Raw genomic sequence first — 24,813 nt, 5'->3', positions numbered from 1 at the left:
GTTCACCACAGCTTTTCTCAAGAAAGAGGGGAGAGGAGAGGAGAGGAAAAAAGGAGGGGGGGAATAATTTCTTTTTTTTTTTAATTTTAATTTTATTTTTCTTTATTTAATTATCAATTTAAAACAAACAACTCTGATTTTTTATTTTTTTAACTTTTTATTCTTTATTAAATCTCATTAATACTATCAACAAAACCACCCTCAGATGCCATTAAGGAAGAGAAAATCGAATATCATGGATACAAAAGAAAGACAGGTAACACAGATAGATGAGGAAAAATCTATGGAGAAAAAATTAAATATATTGGAAACCTTGGACTTAAACGACAGAGAATTTAAAATAGAAATCCTAAAAATACTCAGAGATATACAAGAAAACACAGAAAGGCAATTTAGGGAGCTCAGAAAACAACTCAATGAACACAAAAAATATATATTTCCAAGGAAATTGAAACTATAAAAACAAATCAAACAGAGATGAAAAACTCAATTCACAAGCTGAAAAACGAAGTAACAAGATTAGCTAATAGAACAGGTCAGATAAAAGGTAGGATTAGTGAAATAGAAGGCAAGCAACTTGAGGCACAACAGAGAGAAGAAGAAAGAGACTCAAAAATTTAAAAAAAATGACATAGCCCTACAGGAATTATCTGACTCCATCAAAAAGAATAACATAAGAATAATAGGTATATCAGAGGGAGAAGAGAGAGAAAATGGAATGGAGAACATACTTAAACAAATAATAGATGAGAACTTCCCAAGCCTGTGGAAAGAACTAAAGCCTCAAATTCAAGAAGCAAACAGAACTCTGAATTTTCTTACCCCCAACAAACCTACTCCAAGGCACATCATAATAAAATTGGCACAAACCAACGGCAAAGAAAAAATTCTCAAGGCAGCCAGGGAAAAGAAGAATACAACATATAAAGGAAGGCCCATTAGATTATCATCCGATTTCTCAACAGAAACTCTACAAGCTAGGAGAGAGTGGACCCCAATATTTAAAGTCCTGAAAGAGAGGAACTTTCAGCCACGAATACTATACCCATCAAAGCTATCCTTCAAATATGAAGGAGAAATAAAAACATTCACAGATACAGAAAAAATGAGGGAATTTATCATCAGAAAACCTCCACTCCAGGAATTACTAAAGGGGGTTCTCCAATCAGATACAAAGAACAAAAAAAAAACAAAGCCACAAGTAAAAGCTCCAAGAAGAACACAATAAAACCAAATTTAAACTGTGACAACAACAAAAAGAAAGGGGAGGCGAGGATGGAGATTAACAGTAGCAAAGGACGATGGAGTGCAAAAGTACTCACAAAATAGTGCACTACAATGAACAGGGTAGGAACCCTTTTCATTACTTAAAGGTAACCACCATTGAAAAAACCACCACAGAAGCACATAATTTAAAAAAGATAGCAACGGAGGAAAGATGTATGGAATACAACCAAATAAAAACAAAAGATAGAAAAACAAAAAAGAAGGATCAAACAAGACACAAAACTAACAGAAAGCAATCTATAAAATGGCAATAGGGAACTCACAAGTGTCAATAATTACACTAAATGTAAACGGATTAAACTCACCAATAAAAAGGCACAGAGTAGCAGAATGGATTAAAAAAGAAAATCCAACTGTATGCTGCCTATAAGAAACTCATCTAAGTAAAAAGGATAAAAACAAATTCAAAGTGAAAGGCTGGAAAACAATACTCCAAGCAAATAACATCCAAAAAAAAGCAGGCATAGCAATACTCATATCTGATAATGCTGACTACAAGACAGCAAAAGTACTCAGAGACAAAAATAACCATTTCATAATGGCTAAGGGGACACTGAATCAAGAAGACATAACAATTCTTAATATATATGCACCAAACCAAGGAGCACCAAAATATATAAGACAGCTACTTATTGACCTTTTAAAAAAAAACCCAAAAAAGTAGAACAAAATGCAATCATACTTGGAGACCTCAATACACCGCTGACGGCTCTAGATCGGTCATCCAAACAGAGAATCAACAAAGATATAGTAGCCTTAAACAAAACACTAGAGCACCTGGATATGATAGACATCTACAGGACATGTCATCCCAAAGTGACTGAGTATACATTTTTCTTCAGTGTACATGGATCATTCTCAAGAATTGATCATATGTTGGGCCACAAAAACAACATCAGCAAATTAGGAAAAATAGAAGTTATACTAAGCATATTTTCTTTTCTTTTCTTTTTTGTTTTGGTTTTTTTTTTGTATTTTTCTGAAGTTGGAAACGGAGGCAGTCAGACAGACTCCCGCATGTGCCCGACCAGGATCCACCCGGCATGCCCACCAGGGGGCGATGCTCTGCCCATCTGGGGCACCACTCTGTTGCAACCAGAGCCATTCTAGTGCCTGAGGCAGAGGCCACAGAGCCATTCTCAGCACCCGGGCCAACTCTGCACCAATGGAGCCTTGGCTGCGGGAGGGGAAGAGAGAGACAGAGAGGAAGGAGAGGGGGAGGGGTGGAGAAGCAGATGGGCGCCTCTCCTGTGTGCCCTGGCCGGGAATCGAACCTGGGACTCCTGCATGCCAGGCTGACGCTCTACCACTGAGCCAACTGGCAAGGGCACCAAGCATATTTTCTGATCATAAAGCCTTGAAACTAGAATTCAACTGCAAAAAAGAGGAAAAAAATCCCACAAAAATGTGGAAACTAAATAACATACTTTTTAAAAATGAATGGGTCAAAGAAGAAATAAGTGCAGAGATCAAAAGATATATACAGACAAATGAAAATGACAATACAACATATCAGAATCTATGGGATGCATTAAAAGCAGTGATAAGAGGGAAGTTCATATCACTTCAGGCATATATAACAAACAAGAGAGAGCCCAAGTGAACCACTTAACTTCACACCTTAAGGAACTAGAAAAAGAAGAACAAAGACAACCCAAAACCAGCAGAAGAAAGGAGATAATAAAAATCAGAGCAGAAATAAATGAAATAGAGAACAGAAAAACTATAGAAAAAAATTAATAGAACAAGGAGCTGATTCTTTGAAAAGATCAACAAAATTGACAAATCCTTGGCAAGACTTACCAAGGAGAAAAGAGAAAGAACTCATATAAACAAAATCCAAAATGAAAGAGGAGAAATCACCACGAACACCATAGATATACAAAGAATTATTGTAGAATACTATGAAAAACTTTATGCCACTAAATTCAACAATCTAGAAGAAATGGATAAATTCCTAGAACAATATAACCTTCCTAGACTGAGTCAAGAAGAAGCAGAAAGCCTAAACAGACCTATTAGTAGAGAAGAAATAGAAAAATCCATTAAAAACCTCCCCAAAAATAAAAGTCCAGGCCCTGATGGCTATACCAGTGAATTTTATCAAACATTCAAAGAAGACTTGGTTCCTATTCTACTCAAAGTCTTCCAAAAAATTGAAGAAGAAGCAATACTTCCAAACACATTTTATGAGGCCAACATAACCCTCATACCAAAACCAGGCAAGGATGGCACAAAAAAAGAAAACTACAGACCAATATCTCTAATGAATACAGATGCTAAAATACTAAACAAAATACTAGCAAATCGAATACAACAACATATTAAAAAAATAATACATCATGATCAAGTGGGATTCATCCCAGAATCTCAAGGATGGTTCAACATACGTAAAACGGTTAACGTAATACACCATATCAACAAAACAAAGAACAAAAAGCACATGATCTTATCAATAGACGTGAAAAAGGCATTTGATAAAATACAACACAATTTTATGTTTAAGACTCTCAACAAAATGGGTAAAGAAGGAAAATATCTCAACATGATAAAGGCCATATATGATAAACCATCAGCTAACATCATATTAAATGGCACAAAACTGAAGGCTTTCCCCCTTAAATCAGGAACAAGACAGGGTTGTCCACTCTCTCCACTCTTATTTAATGTGGTGCTAGAGGTTCTCGCCACAGCAATCAGACAAGACAAAGAAATAAAAGGCATCCATATCGGAAATGAAGTAAAAGTATCACTTTTTGCAGATGATATGATCCTATACATCGAAAACCCCAAAGAATCCACAAAAAGACTACTAGAAACAATAAGCCAATACAGTAAGGGCGCAGGATACAAAATTAACATATAGAAGTCAATAGCCTTTCTATATGCCAACAATGAAACATTTGAGAACGAACTCAAAAGAATAATCCCCTTCAAGATTGCAACCAAAAAAATAAAATACTTAGGAATAAACATAACAAAGAATGTAAAGGACTTATATAATGAAAACTATAAAACATTGTTAAGGGAAATCGAAAAAAATATTATGAGATGGAAGAATATTCCTTGCTCTTCGTTAGGAAGAATAAATATAATCAAGATGGCCATATTACCCAAAGCAATATACAAATTTAATGCAATTCCCATCAAAATTCCAATGACATTTTTAAAGAAATGGAGCAAAAAATCATCAGATTTATATGGAACTATAAAAAAACCCGAATAGCCAAAGCAATCCTAAAGAAAAAGAATGAAGCTGGGGGCATTACAATACCTGACTTCAAACTATATTATAGGACCACGACAATCAAAACAGCACGGTATTGGCAGAAAAATAGACACTCAGACCAATGGAACAGAATAGAAAATCCAGAAATAAAACCACATATATATAGTCAAATAATTTTTGATAAAGGGGCCAACAACACACAATGGAGAAAAAAAAGCCTCTTCAATAAATGGTGCTGGGAAAACTGGAAAGCCATATGCAAAAGAATGAAACTCGACTACAGTTTGTCCCCTTGTACTAAAAATAACTCAAAATGGATCAAAGATCTAAACATAAGACCTGAAACAATTAAGTGCATAGAAGAAGACATAGGTATTAAACTCATGGACCTGGGTTTTAAAGAGCATTTTATGAATTTGACTCCAAAGGCAAGACAAGTGAAGGCAAAAATTAATGAATGGGACTACATCAGATGAAGTTTTTGCTCAGCAAGAGAAACTGATAACAAAACAGACAGGCAACTAAATGGAAAATGATATTTTCAAACAACAGCTCAGATAAGGGCCTAATATCCAAAATTTACAAAGAACTCATAAAACTCAACAACAAACAAACAAACAATCCAATAAAAAAATGGGAAGAGGACATGAACAGACACTTCTCCCAGGAAGAAATACAGATGGCCAACAGATATATGAAAAGATGTTCATCTTCTTTAGCTATTAGAGAAATGCAAATCAAAACTGCAATGAGATACCACCTCACACCTGTTAGATTAGCTATTATTAATAAGACAGGTAATAGCAAATGTTGGAGAGGCTGTGGAGAAAAAGGAACCCTCATACACTGTTGGTGGGAATGTAAAGTAGTACAACCATTATGGAAGAAAGTATGGTGGTTCCTCAAAAAACTGAAAGTAGAACTACCTTATGACCCAGCAATTCCTCTACTGAGTATATACCCCCAAAACTCAGAAACATTGATACGTAAAGACACATGCAGCCCCATGTTTATTGCAGCATTGTTCACAGTGGCCAGGACATGGAAACAAGCAAAAAGCCCGTCAATAGATAACTGGATAAAGAAGATGTGGCACATATACACTATGGAATACTACTCAGCCATAAGAAATGATGACATCGGATCATTTACAGCAAAATGGTGGGATCTTGATAACATTATACGACGTGAAATAAGTAAATCAGAAAAAAACAGGAACTGCATTATTCCATATGTAGGTGGGACATAAAAGTGAAACTAAGAGACATTGATAAGCGTGTGGTGGTTATGGGGGGAGGGGGGAGAGGGAGGGGGAAAGGGGAGGGGGAGGGGCACAAAGAAAACTAGATAGAAGGTGACAGAGGACAATCTGACTTTGGGTGATGGGTATGCAACATAATTGAATGACAAGATAAACTGGACATGTTATCTTTGAATATATGTATCCTGAGTTATTGATGTCGCCCCATTAAAAAAATAAAATTATTAAAAAAAAAAAAGAAAACAGGATCTCAAAGAGGTATCTGCATTCCTACATTAATTGCAGTATTACTTACAATAGCCAAGATAAGAAAACTGAAGTGTTCACCAACAGCAGGAATGGGTGAAGAGCATGTGGCATGTGCCATATACAATGTAATAGTATTCAGCCATGAGAAAGAAGTCCTGCTGTTCACAGCATGAATGGACCATGAGAGCATTATGCTAAGTGATAAGTCAGATAAGACAGACACTATATGATACCACTTACACGTGAAGCCTAAAAATAATAAAAATAAAATAATAATGATAATAATAATAATAGAGATGAGACTAGAATGGCAGTTGCCAGGAGCTGTAGAGAAAATAGAAGAATAGTGGTCAAAGAATACAAACGCCAACTCTATGACAAGTAGGTCTGGGGACCTAGTGTATAGCATGGTGATTATAGTTAATAATACTGTATTATATACTTGAAAGTTGCTAACAGAGTAGATCTTAAATATTCTCACCACAAAAAAGAAATGGTAATTATGTGATGTGATGCAGGTGTTAGCTACTGCTATGGTACTAATCATTTTGCAATATGAAGTGTATCAAATAAACACATTGTACACATTAAACTGACACAATGTTTTATGTCAACTGTATCTCAATAAAGCTGGGGAGGGGAGCTTCCTCCCACTGCAAAAATAATATTTTCTCATAGTGGAACAGTAAAAAAATTATCCCTAACTGCCCTTCCTTGAGATAACAAAAGTTAAGATTTTAGGGGATCTATTCTTATTACTTAGTTGTATATTAGTTTTAGTACCAGAATGCGCAAGGTCTCTGGGGGAATTGTTTAGGAATCTAAATCATTGGTTTGATTCTCAGGTGAGCTAATTAAGATTCATTTACGCTGTAGCTGCTGATCCAACTTCTTAACATGCCCAGCTCTCTCTGAGAGGTCACCATTGATCACCATGGAGGGTGTGGGTGGATTAATGAATATATCAGTGCAAATAATGCCCTTCTCCAGAGGAAAAGCAAAACCCAGCCCAGGAAATGAGTCAGGAATGTCGTCTTTCAATAAGCCCAAAAGCAAATTTACATGGTGGAAAAAGACAAGTTCGACTTTTAATTCCACTGCCACCAAGCTTTGTGAACTGTCAAATTATTTCGGCTTTCACATTTCCCTGGGTAAATCTGGGATTAATAATAATGCCCCTACCTGTGATGGGGCCAGTAGTGAGGCTCATTCAGGTGAGACACCAGATGGCAGACTGCTTTGCAAAGCATAAATACTACAAAACTGCAAGCTCCGTGAGGTCTGGGATTGAATAAGGAGTGTTGGCAAACCTTGGCATGTGTATGAATCTTCTCAGGCATATACTCCTGGGGGCCCTGCACCCCGAGATTCCACCTCTCCGCCACAGGGCTCATTTGCATTTCTAACTCTGAAGAGACACTGGTGCTGCTGCTGATCCTAGACCCCACTGTGAGTAGTGCTGAGATGTAAAATAATTCAACACAAATCCTCTTATTAAAAATTATCCATTTTGCATCTTTTACTTATTTGTTCAAGTTCTTGGGCATTGAATGTGTGCCTGTTGCTAAATCAGGCTGCAAACACAACGTTATCTCCCCTCATAGTCCCACCTGGTCAGAGACCCTGGTAACAGGATGGGCCAGGAACCAGAGGAGCCCAGAAGGTATGAAATGCATCCTGACATGCACGCAGAGGCCCTTGAATCCCATCTGACACTGCTTTTCAACATCGCTCAGGGGAAGGTTTCATGTGACACAAATATGTGTTTGTGTGTTTCTGCAGTAAAAAAGACCCAGTGTCAGTCTGGGCACGGACTATCTTCTGTGTTATTACACCGACAGTGCACAGAACGACAAGACCTAAGGCAGCTCCCACTATCTGCCGAGCAGGGAAGAGGGCTTTGATGCCTAAATAATGTCATCAGTAACAACCCACGGACTAGATGTCATCTGTTACTGCCTCATTTTGCATGTAATTTGAACCTGCTGTCAGGTGCAAAATGAGAGAAATCAAAAGCAGACTTTTTTTACTTGGACAAATATAAAACAAAGATTTAAGAAATGTAAGATTCAGGAAGAGCTCTGCTCTGGCCCATTCAGCCAAGCCCCCTTTCTCTAGAAACTATAACCAAAGGACAATCTACAGTCAGAAAGACAGCTGTCCAACTTCATGTTTAAAAACAAAGCTATAATCATGACTACTTTACTTATTCATCTGATATATGATGAGGCTGTCATCAATTAATTTCTGTGAGTCTTACTAAAAAATACATAGTTTTTATTTTTTTTTTATTTTTTATTTTTTTTTATTTTTCTGAAGCTGGAAACGGGGAGAGACAGTCAGATAGACTCCCGCATGCGCCCGACTGGGATCCACCCGGCACGCCCACCAGGGGGCGACGCTCTGCCCACCAGGGGGCGATGCTCTGCCCCTCCGGGGTGTCGCTCTGTTGCGACCAGAGCCACTCCAGCGCCTGGGGCAGAGGCCAAGGAGCCATCCCCAGCACCCGGGCCATCTCTGCTCCAATGGAGCCTCGACTGCGGGAGGGGAAGAGAGAGACAGAGAGGAAGGAGAGGGGGAGGGGTGGAGAAGCAGATGGGTGCTTCTCCTGTGTGCCCTGGCCAGGAATCGAACCCGGGACTTCTGCACGCCAGGCCGACGCTCTACCACTGAGCCAACCGGCCAGGGCCAATACATAGTTTTTAAATCAGCACTACATTGCATAATTGTGTACAGGGTGGGGCAAAAGGAGGTTTACAGTTGTATGAGCAACAGAATTTATTCTTTTATTATTGTTTATTAATTGTGTTATTTTCCATATGAATAATTGTAAACCTATTTTGCCCCAGCCTGTATTTTAGTTAATAATTGGTCTAATAAGTTCTACATGTAACGAGTTAATTCCTACCATTTGTTCTAAACATATGTCAGTAAAGCTGCAAGGGCTATATCCTAGTAGAGGAACAGTGAGATTTCTGCTATATGTCCCTGGTTCATCCCATCCATACGCTTCAGTGTTTAACAGCTGGGTATATTTAAAGCGTGTTCTCACTGATACGTGTAATTAAAACCAAAGATTTAACCAAATGGAATCATCATCACTGAAGTCAAATTTACTTGCTTCCCGCTTGTCTGATTCGACTTAACTGGCCTCTGAATCACAGGGCGGCCCTTCCCGATTCCAGGCAGGTCCAGGGGCTACGTGCAGAGCCTGCGGATGGCGACCAGAAGCCACAACGACACATGCCTGACCCTGCTTCAGAGCTGCTCTTCCATGACTCTTCTGTAAAACATAACGACCGATTCCACAGATTCCTACATTTCAGATACCTAACAGAAGAGTAACTAAGAGAGAAAAAAAAAGATGAAAGGAAAGGCTACAGATATGATAAAGAAACACATGCCTGACTCTAGCCTCACATCTAAAGGAATCATGAGAAATATTTATTTCTCTTTTCATAAACACTCTACTGTGCTACAAAATTAACGTTGGCACCTGTGTCTGTAGACTTTCTCATAGATAAGACCACTGTGTAAGACTCCCCTATCACAATAGTATGCTCTCATTCTTAGTGTTGGATTCTGAATTTTTAAAGTACAGTATATATTTTCAACTTTGAGAGCAATATTCAATGTATTACTACAAATCTATAACCTTCACTGAAAGAAAAACCAGAAAAAATATTTAGAAAATGAGGCAAATATCCACCTTGAAAAAAACCATAACCACAGAGTAGATGACTCAGGGTTAGAATTATTCGGCACTCACTTAGCCAACACGGAGAATTAGTTACATGATAAGACACGGGGAAAAATAAAAGGGGTATACAGTCCATTACAATACAATGTAATGAGTGTTCCATCTTTTTAAAAGCAGGGTAGCCAGTTCTTCAAAGTCCAGATGTATCAAAAATATAAATAGTAAGAAGGTACTAGAACAGCGGTTCTCAACCTGTGGGTCGCGACCCCGGCGGGGGTCGAACGACCAAAACACAGGGGTCGCCTAAAGCCATTGGAAAATACATATTTATTATACAACACATTTTTAAATAAAATATATATTTCCGATGGCTTTAGGCGACCCCTGTGTTTTGGTCGTTCGACCCCCGCCGGGGTCGTGACCCACAGGTTGAGAACCGCTGTACTAGAAGAAAGTTTGGGAAATTTCTATCTCTAATCTAAGAGTCAGAAAGTCCTAAACTGGATACAAAACCCAGAACCTATAAAAGAAAACACTTATAAATATAGCTTCATAAAAATTACTACAAATGTCTAATGATCAGACTTCATAAAGTCAAAAAAGATAGTGGGGGAAACTGCAATATAAATACCTAAGAACTAATTGTCTTACTATATAAAGAGATCCTGAAAATCAATAAAAAGACAGACAGGCCCTGGCTGGTTGGCTCAGCAGTAGAGCGTTGGCCTGGTATGTGGAAGTCCTGAGTTTGATTCCCGGTCAGGGCACACAGGAGAAATGCCCATCTGCCTCTCCACCCTTCCCCCTCTCCTTCCTCTCTGACTCTCTCTTCCCCTCTGGCAACCAAGGCTCCATTGGAGTAGAGTTGGCCTGGGCACTGAGGACGGCTCCATGGCCTCCACCTCAGGCACCAGAATGGCTCCGGTCGCAGCAGAGCAAAGCCCCAGATGGGCAGAGCATTGCCCCCGGTGCACATGCCGGGTGAATCCTGTTGGGCGCATGCGGGAGTCTGTGTGACTGCCTCTCGCTTCTAACTTCGGAAATATACAAAAAAAAAAAAAAAAAAAAAGGACAGACTTACTAGAAAGCTGGCTAGTTCACTGGTAAGTACTATCAAATAAATGGAGCTCAATAATGACAGCTAGTATAAAACAACTATAAAAGCTATCTTAGTATATTATTTAAAAACCCAAAAACCAAAACACCACCTACCCAGAGTAGCTCAGGTCCCCATGCCTATATGCTCTCACAACATGCTTTGTTTTTAGCATGTAACACAATTTGTAATATACTTATCTCAGGGTTCTCTGATTAATGCCTTTCTTCCCCTCACTCAATAAGGACAGAGACATGATGTTTAATCCAATTTTAGGTCCATGGCAGGCAGATATTCAATATATGTGAAATTTATTCTTTCATTTAATAGATGTTTATTATGGGTCAGGTGGGCACTGGGCCAGATTCTGGAGGTACGGTGCTGAACAAAGCAAACTAGCTCTCTCTCCTCTAGGGGCTTCCATTCTGGGAGCCGTCAGAATAGAATCACACACATGCAGGCACACACATATGTGATAAAAAGTAATCTAATGGACATGATCCAGTTGGTCTGCAAACAGGTATTACATTTTCCATACTGACACCCCATTTTCATTTTTAATGATTTTTTCTGATTAAAATAACTTGAGTAATACTTTGAATTCTTTATTAATATAGTTCTTTCCCACTATAATTTAACAGCTGCAAAATACAACAGAAAATAAAACATACAACCTGACTCTCCAAACACAATGACTTTTGGCTTCAAGTATATTTCCTTCCTGTGCTTTCCACAAACCTTTCTTCAATATGACAGTAAGTGCAGAACACTCGATGTTCTCTGCTTTTTTTTTTTTTTTATCAGACACTTAATCTTCTTCCATTCATAAGAGAGATAAGGGACATTGCAAAATGGTTTCCTCCTGAACAGGAAAATGATCTCTCTAGCAGTCATGGCTCCAACTCATTCAATCCACTCTGCTCTCTTTAAGACTGACAGTTTTACCAAAGTAGAACAGCCATGCAGAACCTCACCCTGCAATGAATTTTGTTTCTTAATGTTTAAACAAATTCATTTTCTTTCTTTTTTTTAATTAATTTTTTTATTTAGAGAGAGAGAGAGCAAAAGAGAGAGGGAGGGGGAGAAAGAGAGAGAGAAAAAAAAACACTGATTTGCTATTCCAATTATTTATGTACTCATTGGTGGATTCTTGTATGTGCCCTGAACAGGGATCGAACCCTCAACCTCGTCTTATCAGGACGACACTCTAACCAACTAAGCTATGCAGCCAGGGCCAAACAGGACCATTTTCAAACAAATAGTGTAGTTGCCTCATTCATGCCAATCATTCTTTTCTCAGATTCTTTTCTCTTTCAAATTCTTGAAAAGATATCGCACCTTGGGGGAGATTAAGTTTCTTCTATCTTTTCTTCATGCTTTTCTTATTTGTTAGATATTGGAGAATTCCTCCCAACTTCTTTAAAATCAAAATATGAAAATGTTCATGAGCTAGATTTTGGGGAGGAATCTATGATTAGGCAGCCAAAGTTGAAGATCTGAAATTGAAGACAGGGTCTGCCTTTCCGAGGACGTGATGGGTGACAGTTGGTTCTGGGAAACTGACAAAGCACACGTCCCCCTAATATTTATAAAGTTGGCAATAACAGTAGTTGACTATTTTCCCTTAAAAATCAGCAGCGGAGGCTTTGGCCGATTGGCTCAACGGTAGAGCGTTGGCCTGGCATGCAGGAGTCCCAGGTTCGATTGCCGGCCAGAGCACACAGAGAAGCGCCCATCTGCTTCTCCACCCCTCCCCCTCTCCTTCCTCTCTGTCTCTCTCTTCCCCTCCTGCAGCCAAGGCTCCATTGGAGCAAAGATGGCCCGGGCGCTGAGGATGGCTCTGTGGCCTCTGCCTCAGGCGCTAGAATGGCTCTGGATGCAACAGAGCGATGCCCCAGAGGGGCAGAGCATCGCCCCCTGGTGGGCATGCCGGGTGGATCCTGGTGGGGCGCATGCGGGAGTCTGTCTGACTGCCTCCCCGTTTCCAGCTTCGGAAAAATGAAAAAAAAAAATCAGCAGCAGTTTATAGATACTAGATCTGTTGTGAATGACAAATACTTCTCCTGTAAATAGACAACAGATAGTTTGGGACATTTTGTTTAGATAGCTTGGGGGTCAAAAGTAAAATAAGAAGTGGGGGGGGGGGACACCAAAGTGATTACTTAGAATAGGCTGTAAAAATATCCTGACTCTGTAGGAAGTGAAAATGAGACAGAAGTCTAGCTTGGTTCCTGCAACTTTCCAAGCAAAAGAGCACGCAACATTAATTCTCTTTACACATAAAGACAAACGAAAACAAGCCTGCAATGCATCAAAATGAGGATATATTTAATAAGATGAGGCTGAACAATGAAATTTTAGAAAAAGTTACAGAAATGGTATCTTGCCTCCGAGTAGCATTTATATGCTAATGATCTGGAATAGGTTTTTTCATTAGAGGAGGGGTAAGTGAGAGAAGATGCATGTTGGGAAAGGAAGAATCATGGTTCTCACTGGCTATGCTCCAACTTTCTACAAGAAAGACAGATTCTTACAGCTTTAGCATAAGAATTGTGAAGTGTTGTGACTTGACTTCTCTCTAAAATAAATGCCACTTATAGCTCCCAGTAAAGTTTGATGAACACAAAGTACCACGCAAGCTTCAAGGGATAAGCTGACAATATCCCTTCTCAAATTCTAACCCTCTAGAAGCAACAATGCAAATCGTCACTTTTCAATGGTTTCCAAGGTAATTAATTCTTGAGACGTCATGAAGCATTCGATAGCACAGGGTCGCCACAGACAAGTTCGACATTATCAGTCATTTAGAATCCCTAAGAATTTAATCTTTGATCTTCAAAAAGTGGTTCACTACCAGAAGGAAAGGAGATAGGGGTTGGAGGGGGGTGTTGTTAAGGATAAACAGGGTCAAATGTATGGCGAAGGAAGGAGATTTGACTTTGGATGGTAAACACACATTGAAAAATACAGAGGACTTATTATAAAATTGTATACTTGAAATCTACATAATTTTATTAACCAATGTCACCTTAATTAAAAAAAAAAACTTTTAACAGGTTCACCCTAAGTATCTGCTTTCTCTGTACTATTTTATCTCAAAGAATTTGAGCACAAAATATCAGATTTGTACCTTTTATAAAATGAGATCATGTCCCAGATAGATTGTTTGTTCCCTTGCTCGTTTCCCTTGCTTGTGTCCAATATATATCCTGCCCACAAAAGCCTTTAAAATGTTGACAAAAACCAAAGCTTAGAGAATAAAGAAGCCCTCTTGCTGACTCATTCCTCATAGAGAAACCTTTATTATCTCCGGGGGCAGTATGCTGAATTTCCGTTTCTAATGCTGCAATCACCACTAGTGAATTCTGGAAGGGGCTTAGTGAACAGAAGAGGAAGAGGTCAAAATCCTTTGAAAGACACATCGCTTTTAAGGGTACTGTAATGAGATTTGCAGAAAAGTTATTGATCCGTGCCCTTTCGTTTGCTTTCCAATATATACTATAGTCATGTTATTTCCCTAGGAAAGTTCAGTGTGTTCATCCAGGGACTCGCGGCAACAGGGCAAACAGCAAACCAGAATCCTGGAGAGTTCATTAGTAAGGAGGCAAAAGGTCTTCAAGGAAATCCAAGCACCAGACAAAGAAGAAAAGTTCAATTTAGAGCCATTCCCCGGCTTGTCTGGATCACACTGTGAGTGGTCAAAGAATAAGGAAGTGGAGGAAAGGAACAGGAATAAATAAACGTGTGTAGTCACACACACACAGGCATGTAATAGTACTTATTGGCGCTACCCTACTAAGCTCTAACCATATAACCTCATCTAACACCAGAAACCTGGTAAAACAGCTAACACTGTCCTCAGACGAAGGAGCCAGTATTCAGAGTCAAGTCTGCTGGACTCCAAACCCCGGGCTCACACAAAATATGCTTTCAAATATTCTGTGGCAGAAGAGGGGTGAAAGATGGTTTCTTCAACAACTGCACTTTCAAAGGAAGTTTACGAGGGAATTAGTTTTTGAAGTTTTACAGTATAATTAAAATTAATGTTTATTTGGATACACAAAACAATATGAACATGAAAATAAGATACACTATTTTTCCAAAAACTTTAAAGTCAGTCTGGGGAATTTTATACTAAGTAAGCTATTATTATTTCTCCTTAAATTTATCTTCCTTAAAACATTTTTTTAAAGCCCTAACGAACAGAATTTCTTTATCAACATATCAACAAGATTATGATGCCTTCTGCACACTGTCTAGCCCCTCCCAGGAAGTCACATTATCTGCACTGAGAAGACACGCTCTACTGTGCCCACTGTTCACAGATGAAATTCTAGTTTCCAATGGCCTTTCCTCTCCCCGGCCCCCATGCCAAATTCCTGCCATGTGAGTGTGTTGGTATATGGGGAGAGCCGGAGACAGAAGCAGAGAGGAGAACAAAGAACTGTGCAGAATGATTCTGGACTTTCTACGAAAGCCCCCCCAATATCTTGTCCCACTGCCAGACGACATTAGTCCATGATACCTTAAACTCGGTCTCGCAGACATAACCCCAAGTCAGGGTAAGACAGAGTTTGGGTCAGAGTACAATTTCAGTTTTGCCCTTATAAAACAAGAATGATAAAGGTGTTTTAAAGAGATACAGTAATACCTGAGGCTGATTTGCCTAATGACAAATATCACCACATATTAAAGGAGAAAACGGGACACAAAAGACCATGGACTTGATTTCAACTCCCAAGATCAACCACTTGTTTTGTGACCTCGACTTACTCACTTAATCTCTCAGCCCCAGTTTTGCTAAATGGAAGACCAGGGACAAGTAAGTAGCTCATAAAATTGTAATGAAATTGAAGTGAGACATTACACACAAAATGCCTTGAATTCTGCTCAATACTAAGTAAACAGTCAATCATTGCTTCATCTTCGAGTACGGGAAAAACACTTTGAAACTCCACAACTATGTCAAGTCACCACAATAAATTTGATTTAAAAAATAATAATAAATTAAAAATAAATAAGTGGCCCTGGCCGGTTGGCTCAGCGGTAGAGCGTCGGCCTGGCGTGCAGGGGACCCGGGTTTGATTCCCGGCCAGGGCATATAGGAGAAACGCCCATTTGCTTCTCCACCCCGCCCCCCTCCTTCCTCTCTGTCTCTCTCTTCCCCTCCCACAGCCAAGGCTCCATTGGAGCAAAGATGGCCCGGGCGCTGGGGATGGCTCCTTGGCCTCTGCCCCAGGCGCTAGAGTGGCTCTGGTCGCTGCAGAGCGACGCCTCGGAGGGGCAGAGCATCGCCCCCTGATGGGCAGAGCGTAGCCCCTGGTGGGCGTGCCGGGTGGATCCCAGTCGGGCGCATGCGGGAGTCTGTCTGACTGTCTCTCCCCGTTTCCAGCTTTAGAAAAATACAAATAAATAAATAAGTAATATTGCCTACACATGGTGATAAAAAAAAAAGCTGAATTATACCTACTCAAGCTGTTTTCACCAATCTGAGTTTGTATGAACTATAATAACCCAGGTTCAAAATATCAAAAGAAGTTAATTGCTTACTTTGAACCCTAAAAGGGTATAACAGTGATTAAAAACACAAAATACGCCCCCATCTACCTTGGCTGGTTCTCCGCAGTGAGGTTTTCCCCCCTCTGGTAGCTGCTGTCTGCCACCTGGGTTGTAGACCGCTTCACAATCTGTTTGAGCTCCTGCTCCAAGCGCTCTTTGATTGCCTTCACTGTCTCTGGGATCTTCTTCAGCTTGGCCAGCCCCTTGATGAGGATGCCCATGAAGAGGGTGCTGTTCTCCTCTGGGTCCAACTCCAAATCCTCCTTGATGTCCTGCAGGCTGATCTCCCTCACTGGGAAAGATTGACACCAATTCCATTACAAATTTCAAACAGCAGAAAGCCAAATAAATGACACATTGCTTTGATCACACCCTTAAAGAGAATATTTTTTTATTATATTCATAATTATATTTTCAGAGTAACTATCTAAGAAACATAAAATAACAGTACAGTCTTCAAACCATATCCATTCGTGAGTTTTAAGAAATAGAAACAATTAAAAACATGCAAGCAAATCTCTATGAGAAGTTTCCATAAACTACCACGTCCAGAATGAGGCAGTGACTTCATGACACTAAGCATCCATTGTATACAAAATGCTATACTTGGCATGAGTTTTTTTTTTTAATCAAGTGAGAGGAGAGATAAAGAGACAGACACTTGCATGCACCCCTACTGGGATCCACCCAGCAAGCCCCTTATGGGGTGATACTCTGCCAAATTGGGGTGTTGCTCCACTGCTCAGCAACCAAGCTATTTTTAGCGCCTGATGCCAAGGCCCCAGAGCCATCCTCAGTGCCCAGGGCCAACTCACTAGAGCCAATCAAGCCATGGTTGCAGGAGGGGAAGAGAGAGAGAGAAAGAAGGGGAGAAGGAAGGTTAGAGAAGCAGATGGTTGCTTCTCTTGTGTGCCCTGAATCAAACCTGGGACATCTATACACTGGGCTGACGTTCTACCACTGAGCCAACTGGCCAGGGCCTGACATGAGAATTCTAGAGAGACAGAATGTAGTCTCAAACTCCTATTTATTAGAAGAAATAAATAGTTTAATATAGACATTTACAAATACATGCAGAAGAGATATATAAGACAAAATTTAACAGATGATAAAAGAGATGAAGAAAAATAAAGGAAAAACCATACATAGTACAAGTGAGACAGAACTTTGAGAAAAAGAGTAATGAAGAGTATTTCCTAGATATAAAAATTCCATATTTTTCTTTACACAAAGCAAAGGTGAGTACAAGCTTAAATATGGACCCTAAGTAGTTCAAGTTTTCCCCACCCTCCCCTCTCCTCACCTCCTTAAAACTGCAACATTCCAAAAATGTGTGATATTGTGGAAGAATGTATACAGTCTTCTTTAATAGATTCAAGCTCAGCTATACCACAAGTCCACTCCAGGTTGTTCAGCACCACTGCAATGCACTGAAATCTATTTATTTAGGGAAGGCTGAAAACGCACCGTACATGGAGTAAGTCCTTATAACCACTACACAAGTCTTCTAAAACCTCCACTTCAGACGACATGTAGGCTATTCTCCTCCATCCCGTTTTTGCCCCCAACTCAGAAAGTGCACTTAAATAGGAACCAAAGGTATTTTTTCTGTATATTTTTTTAAATTTTTTTTAATTCATTTTAGAGAGGAGAGAGAAAGGGAGAGAGACAGACAGAGAGAGAAGGTGGGGAGGAGCTGGAAGCATCAACTCCCATATGTGCCTTGACCAGGCAAGCCCAGGGTTTCGAACCAGTGACCTCAGCATTTCCAGGTCGACGCTTTATCCACTGCGCCACCACAGGTCAGGCTTTTCTGCATATTTATCCACAATAGTGTTGTTTACTTAGAGTCACCAGACTCTGAACCCCATGAGGACAAAAAAGCACATAGAGAATTAGCAAATTCACATGGCTTTCTTCACAGTGCAGAGGGCATTTGATGATATGGTATTTAAATTAAAATTCTTTAATACTTGACAAACTGGAAATAGAACCAAGAAGCCTTAAGCCTCTAAAAAAGAAATCACATGACAGATCTAATGGCAGATCAAAACTGTCATTGCTATGTCCAAAAGTGACATTTCAAGAATACACATTGTAGTTGCTGGCTTTTGTTTTGTTTTATCCATAAAGAATTAGACACCACAGGTCAAAAAAATTCCTCCATCCCTAAGACCAACCCCACCAGCAAGAGAAGAACTTAGCAGCCAAGAAGCTACGTAAATTCAACTTGCTAGTGGGGGAAAATAAAAGGACAAGAACAGCAGACAGGCAGGAGGAAAAGAACAGAAATTCCAGCTGGGGCAGAATGATCTTCACAAAAGAGGACCATGCAAAGGGCCACCTGAGAAATGACAGACACCTGCCACAGGAGTGACCAGTGATGAGATAAATGTAGCTTAAATCAATAAATCCCTAGATTATGCTGCATATGGCTATTTATATGCACACTATTATGATAGATAGCCTATTTTAAAAAAATAACAAATAAGCAAGGTGTGCATAATAAAATGCCACAGCCCGAAACAGCGCATTTGTTTAGATCCTTATCTGTTTGTCTTCTGACATCTCCTAGAGGATAAACACTGCACAGATCCAATATTAATTAATTTACAGTATCTATTTCACTTACATCAGCTGAAAATTAAAAGGTAATTTAAAAGAGTAATACAATCAACTGCGAAGACTAGTCTAATGGTCACAAAAATTCTATCTGTGAGGTCAGACAGAATTACTGGTGCTTTATGGAAAAGAAGCCTTGTGCAAAAATAATTGAGTGGGGATTTAGTAAGGCCTCACACCACAATTAGAAGAAAGTATGTACATAGTTCCAAATTACTAAACTCCAACTCACCCCCTTGTATCTGTATTGCTATAATAGGTACTCAATATGTGGGTTTTAGAACACTTTAACAAACAGAAATACTTTACTCCCTTTCCCAATTTCTTATCTTTGATATGTTTGCTTTGAGTATCTTCAGTGAGGATTCTTGAACCTGGTTTTGAAGACTTTCACAGATAGAACTGTGCTAAATATTAAAAGAAGTTCATGCTCTTTAACCAAGTATTTCTACTAAAATCCTCCTGGCCCCAATTATCTCTTATTAGACAGACAGACAAGTCTGCATATATACCTACACATCTACATTTAAGTGGGTGTAAAATTATGTCAGTGGTTGGCGTTAGTCATGGGAGCCTGAAGGAGGTTTAACTAAGACACTTTGGGATTTACGAAATGATTAACTAGATGATATCCAACGTTCTTTTGAGGTCTACAATTTCATGACTCTAATAACTACAGTTTAAATCTACACATCTCTGATTACTAGGCACATAGCTGATTATGTATACCTATATTATGGATAGCTCACATAAAAATGGATAAACAAAGTGAATAATCCAATTTATGCAGCGAATTTTTTTTAAGTGAGAGGAGGGGAGATAGTGAGGCAGACTCTCACATGTGCCTGGACTGGGATCCACCCAGCAACCTCCGTCTGGGACTGATGCTTGAATCACTCAAGCTATTTTTAGTACCTGATGCTGATGGACTGGGACCAACCAAGCAATCCTCAGTGCCCAGAACCAATGCTTAAATCAACTGAGCCACTGGCTCTGGAAGGGGAAGAGGAAGAGAGATGGAAGAGAGGGAGGGGTGGAAAGTAGATGGTCACTTCTCTTGTGTGCCCTGACAGTGTATTGAACTTGGGATGTCCATACAATGGGCTGAAGCTCTATCCACTGAGCCACCAGCCAGGGCTACAGCTAAATATTTTATAAAAGAAATCTACGTGTTTCCTAGTGAGTACAGACAGCAATCTAAACCAGTCCAGGGCTGCTTCCTTTTCATAGTATATTTGGGAAAAAAAGATTGGTAACATATGCCATAACTATACACATACGCCATCAAATTGCAGAAGATTGAGGTGCCTGGTAAAGCACTAATTTTTTTATTGGATATGCTATATTCATTTGTCATTTATATTTACACATGCTAATTAAGGTTTAAGAGATTGTGGTAATGTTGATTATAGAAATTCCCAGAAATGTCATTCCTTACGTTATGCACAATACCTAAATTATATAACATATGTTTTTGACCTACATAATTTATGTGTATTCAAAAACATTATCCCAATATAAGAGAACTGTCTGCCACAACTGAATAGAATTCAATATAAAAAGAAACCTCAGAGCCCTGGCCGGTTGGCTCAGCGGTAGAGCATTGGCCTAGCGTGCGGAGGACCCGGGTTTGATTCCCGGCCAGGGCACACAGGAGAAGCGCCCATTTGCTTCTCCACCCCTCCGCTGCGCCTTCCTCTCTGTCTCTCTCTTCCCCTCCCGCAGCCAAGGCTCCATTGGAGCAAAGATGGCCCGGGCGCTGGGGATGGCTCTGTGGCCTCTGCCCCAGGTGCTAGAGTGGCTCTGGTAGCAACATGGCGACCCCCAGGATGGGCAGAGCATCGCCCCCTGGTGGGCAGAGCGTCGCCCCCTGGTGGGCGTGCCGGGTGGATCCCGGTCGGGCGCATGCGGGAGTCTGTCTGACTGTCTCTCCCTGTTTCCAGCTTCAGAAAAATGCAAAAAAAAAAAAAAAAAGAAACCTCAGGTTACACAGAAGCATCTATCTGCTTCTCCATCCTTTCCCCTTTCCTTCCTCTCTATTTCTCTCTTCCCCTCCCGTAGCCAAGGATCCATTGGAGCAAAGTTGGCCCGGGTGCTGAGGACGGCTCCATGGCCTCCACCTCAGGTGCTAGAATGGCTCTGGTTGCAGCAGAGCAATGCTCCAGGTAGGCAGAGCATGGCCCCTTGGTGGACATGCTGGGTGGATCTGGGTCAGGTGCATGCGGGAGTCTAACTGCCTCCTCACTTCTTAAAAAAAAATTACCAAGCCTAATTTGACCACTACACCATGCTGCCCTGCAGACGGGAGCCTGGCCTCAGACACCTGACCATATTCTCAAGCAGAAAACAATAAGAAAGTTACACCACTTAAAAATAATTCTTGTGCTTCTGATCAAACTGTCACTGCAAATTCATCCTTCAGATAACCAATCTACTAAAAATAACACTATTATACATAAAATATAAGTTAAATTAAAAATGATAGTCTGGCTCAAAAGTGAGATTAAGTAATCTCTCCAGAGACAAGAACAGCCAACATGGGGTGTGGAGAGTCAGAGTGTGTGTCCAGTGAGCTCTGGGTGGAGAAGCAGGCAGAGCAGATGGAATTTGGCCCACGCAGGGTTATAGAGATATGTGCTCCAGCTCCATGCTCCAGGTGAGTGGACAGAATTCTCCAAGGACTGGAAGCACAGGACCCAAGCAAGCTCTAGCCCTAGACTGGTATGCCGCTGGCCTCGCCAAGCTCTGATCCTCCATTTTCATCCCAGTGGAGTCACTTGGTCAACTCTTATCTTAAATACCATTCATTTCACCATGAAAAATTACTTCTAACATCTTTTATTCTAATTAATGCGCCCACTGGTGCAGACTTAGAGAGCAGTATCTGATATACTGGTTGCCTCTGGAGTATATAGAATCTTGATTAGGGTCTTTCAAATGTTAACTAACTACCCTGGAGTGTGGATTCCTGATTAAGGTACTTCAAAAATGTTAACTAAGCACCCCTAGGGTGCAGATTAAATTACTTTAAAGAAAACTACAGAAAATATAACATCCCACACTCCTGAAAGGAGAGGGCCTAAAGCTATTGCTAAGAGCCACCTGGGGCTACCATTTGCATGAGCAGAGAGTTGTAGAGCCTGGGCCAAGGAATGGTTTCAATTCTGAGGTGGAGCTGAAGCCCACGAGGCAATGAGTTTTGGAAGGACAGTGAATGTGCCCTGGTCCTCCCATAAGTAAAAGTCCACTAAGGGGAAATGACAGTTTGTTTGCCTTGGGGAAGGTGGTGTGGAAGGTTCTGTAAGGATAAAAAGAAAAACAACTATTGGTTGAATTAATTTCCCTTGGGACAAAGCTTAATGTGCATTATCCCATTCAGAACAAGGAGGATGTACCCCTGAAGGTCAGAGAAGCAACTAATGGAGAGAAGGTACTAAAAATGTAAGAGGGATACAGGATAAAAGAACAGACAAGGAAAAGATGAATAAATTGATAGTTCATATTAATATTCATAAAATGCATTAGACTGCAGTCATTTTTTGTAAGTTCAATTGCCCAGGAAGATGGCATGATGTAGGAGAAAGAACAAAAGCTTAGCATCATACATTTTAGATTTAGTTGTCATCTCTACCCCTTTCTAGTTTTCTGATCTCTCAAGTCATTAAAATCTTGCTGGACCCCCATTTCTTCATCAGTAAAGTAGGGATAATGTTACCTGCAGAAACGTGTACATGAAATACAATGAGACATCAAAGCACAAAAATACCCCCCGCCAAATAAAAAAAGAAGTTATTTAAAATCTTCTAGCTTTAGGAACTCTCAGGGTGCTAAAGACAACTGTGGCTGCATAGGTTCCCATCTCTCAATATTTCTTCCCAAACAACATAGCGCAACAAAAAGAACGAAAGTCATAAAAATCATGCCCCCAGGATCACGTGAAGACAGAAATTGTCACCAACTCAAAACAACTGTAAATAAGAACCATCGGACCAAACAGTGCTGTCTCAAACCCCTTCCTCACCATCCTTCCTCACCTCACAGGCTTCGTCGCAAGCAAAGTTAGACTGAAAACTGTGAGGAAGAGACAAGAAGAGTTAGTGATGGACCAAAAATTGATCGAAAGCCATCAGTAGACAGACGAAGCCCAACCTAAGTGTCAGAATACTAAAAAGTATCCATGCAGATCAGAGCATGAAAAATTCAGGGCCCTACAGGACAAGAGAATCAAAATACTGTGAACAAACAGCTTTCTCCCATCTTCAGAAACAACAAAAAAAATCCACTTAAGTATCTGATTTTGCTATACTGACAGAAGAGGGAGCCAATGAGCTAGGATTTCTATAAAACACCCCAATACCACAAAAAATGAACAGAAAAAAAAGATTCATGTAGAGGTATATCAAAAAATAGTAGGAAATCCAACACACAGCAACAGAGGAAAAGTCCCTATAATAAAACAACTACGAAGCGTAAGAAAACCAGATGGCAACACTCCAGATGAAATTAAGGTGATCAACCTAGAATTAGAGGATAGGCAAAGCCACCCTGAGTCAAAAAAAAAACCCAAAACTAAGGACAAACATGGACAAATAAAGATATGAAGAGAAAACTAAACTCAGAAAAGATCGAAAAGAAAAAGACAAAATTATACGTGCAGGATAAATTATAAAATACTCACAGAAGAATAATTTCAAATGAATATTTTATAAAGGGTATTAAGGAAATGTACATAACCAAAATAAGAGAATAAAAAGAGATATGAAGAAAGAAAGAAAAAAGGAAATCAAAGAGAAAGTAGTAGAAATGGAAGATAGGTAAAGGGGGAAAAATAACAAATTTGATACAAAACAAACACTAGAACAGAACTAGTACTTCAAATTATAAACCAAGAAAAGTTACCAAAAATATCTTAATCTACAAAATTTAAGAGACCACTTGGTATCAGGGAAAACTAACCCCAAAATATCAACACCAAGACTACAACTATTCAATTTCTAAGTTTAAAAGTCCTCAAGACCTACATACAAGATCAAACAATTTATAAGGGAAAAAAATTAGATTTGCATCAGAATTTTCACCAAACACACGAAGGAAGACAATAACATAGCAATTCGCAAAAAAAAAAATTCAAGAAGTAAAAGTGAAAACCAAGGAATTCATACTCAAGCCTCCCTTTAAGCACTAAGGCTGTAGGGGGGAATTTTTTAAAGTATTTTTCAACAGAAGGAATTCTGCAGGCACGAATCCTTCATGAAGAATCTTTTAAATGATGGACTTCCTCCAACCAAGAGACAACTGAGAAAATTTCAGCAAAAATGACAAATGAGCATTTAAAATATCTAAAGGGAGATTTAAGACAAAAATAAACATGGGAGTGTGGATGAAAGACAACTATAAAAAAGTAGTACATTGTGAAAAGGTAAAAATAACACAATTAAAAATTGGCAGAAGAAAAAAATTGGCAGAAGAGAGAAGAGGAGGGAAATACAGTAAGTGTATTTTTGTTATCAAAACAACAGATAGGAATTAAAGAATACCTATAAAAGGAGAGAAATCTGAGAATAAAAGCTTAAAGAAAAAAAGGGGGCTAAATGTGTTTTCAAAGGTGGAAATAGAACAGAAAAATGATCTGCATCTACTTAACTTTCTTACATATTACAAGGAAATAAGTGGTCTAATAAAATAATAAATACTGGGCAAACAATAAACAATTCACAAAACAGACCCAAATGTTCAATAGAGAAGAAAAGATTCTCAGCACCATTAGACCAGAGAAATACAAACTGACATAACTTAAGCTAAATAAAATC

At 39.6% G+C, this 24,813-nt stretch overlaps 1 protein-coding gene across 2 annotated transcripts in view; it reads right to left on the bottom strand.

Annotated features, from left to right (window-relative positions):
• EXOC4 (exocyst complex component 4) overlaps nt 1-24,813 on the bottom strand; it is a 683,500-nt gene that overhangs the window by 595,620 nt on the left and 63,067 nt on the right. For both annotated transcript variants that reach the window (XM_066262321.1, XM_066262322.1), the window contains exon 6: nt 16,430-16,673. In XM_066262321.1, the coding sequence (XP_066118418.1) occupies nt 16,430-16,673 (244 nt within the window). The remainder of the gene's footprint in view (nt 1-16,429; nt 16,674-24,813) is intronic.

The sequence above is a fragment of the Saccopteryx bilineata genome, chromosome 2 (assembly GCF_036850765.1).
Source record: "Saccopteryx bilineata isolate mSacBil1 chromosome 2, mSacBil1_pri_phased_curated, whole genome shotgun sequence".
NCBI classification, from domain to species: domain Eukaryota; kingdom Metazoa; phylum Chordata; class Mammalia; order Chiroptera; family Emballonuridae; genus Saccopteryx; species Saccopteryx bilineata.
The sequence above is the reverse complement of the archived record's forward strand: the minus strand, read 5'-3'. Positions and strand labels throughout refer to the sequence as shown.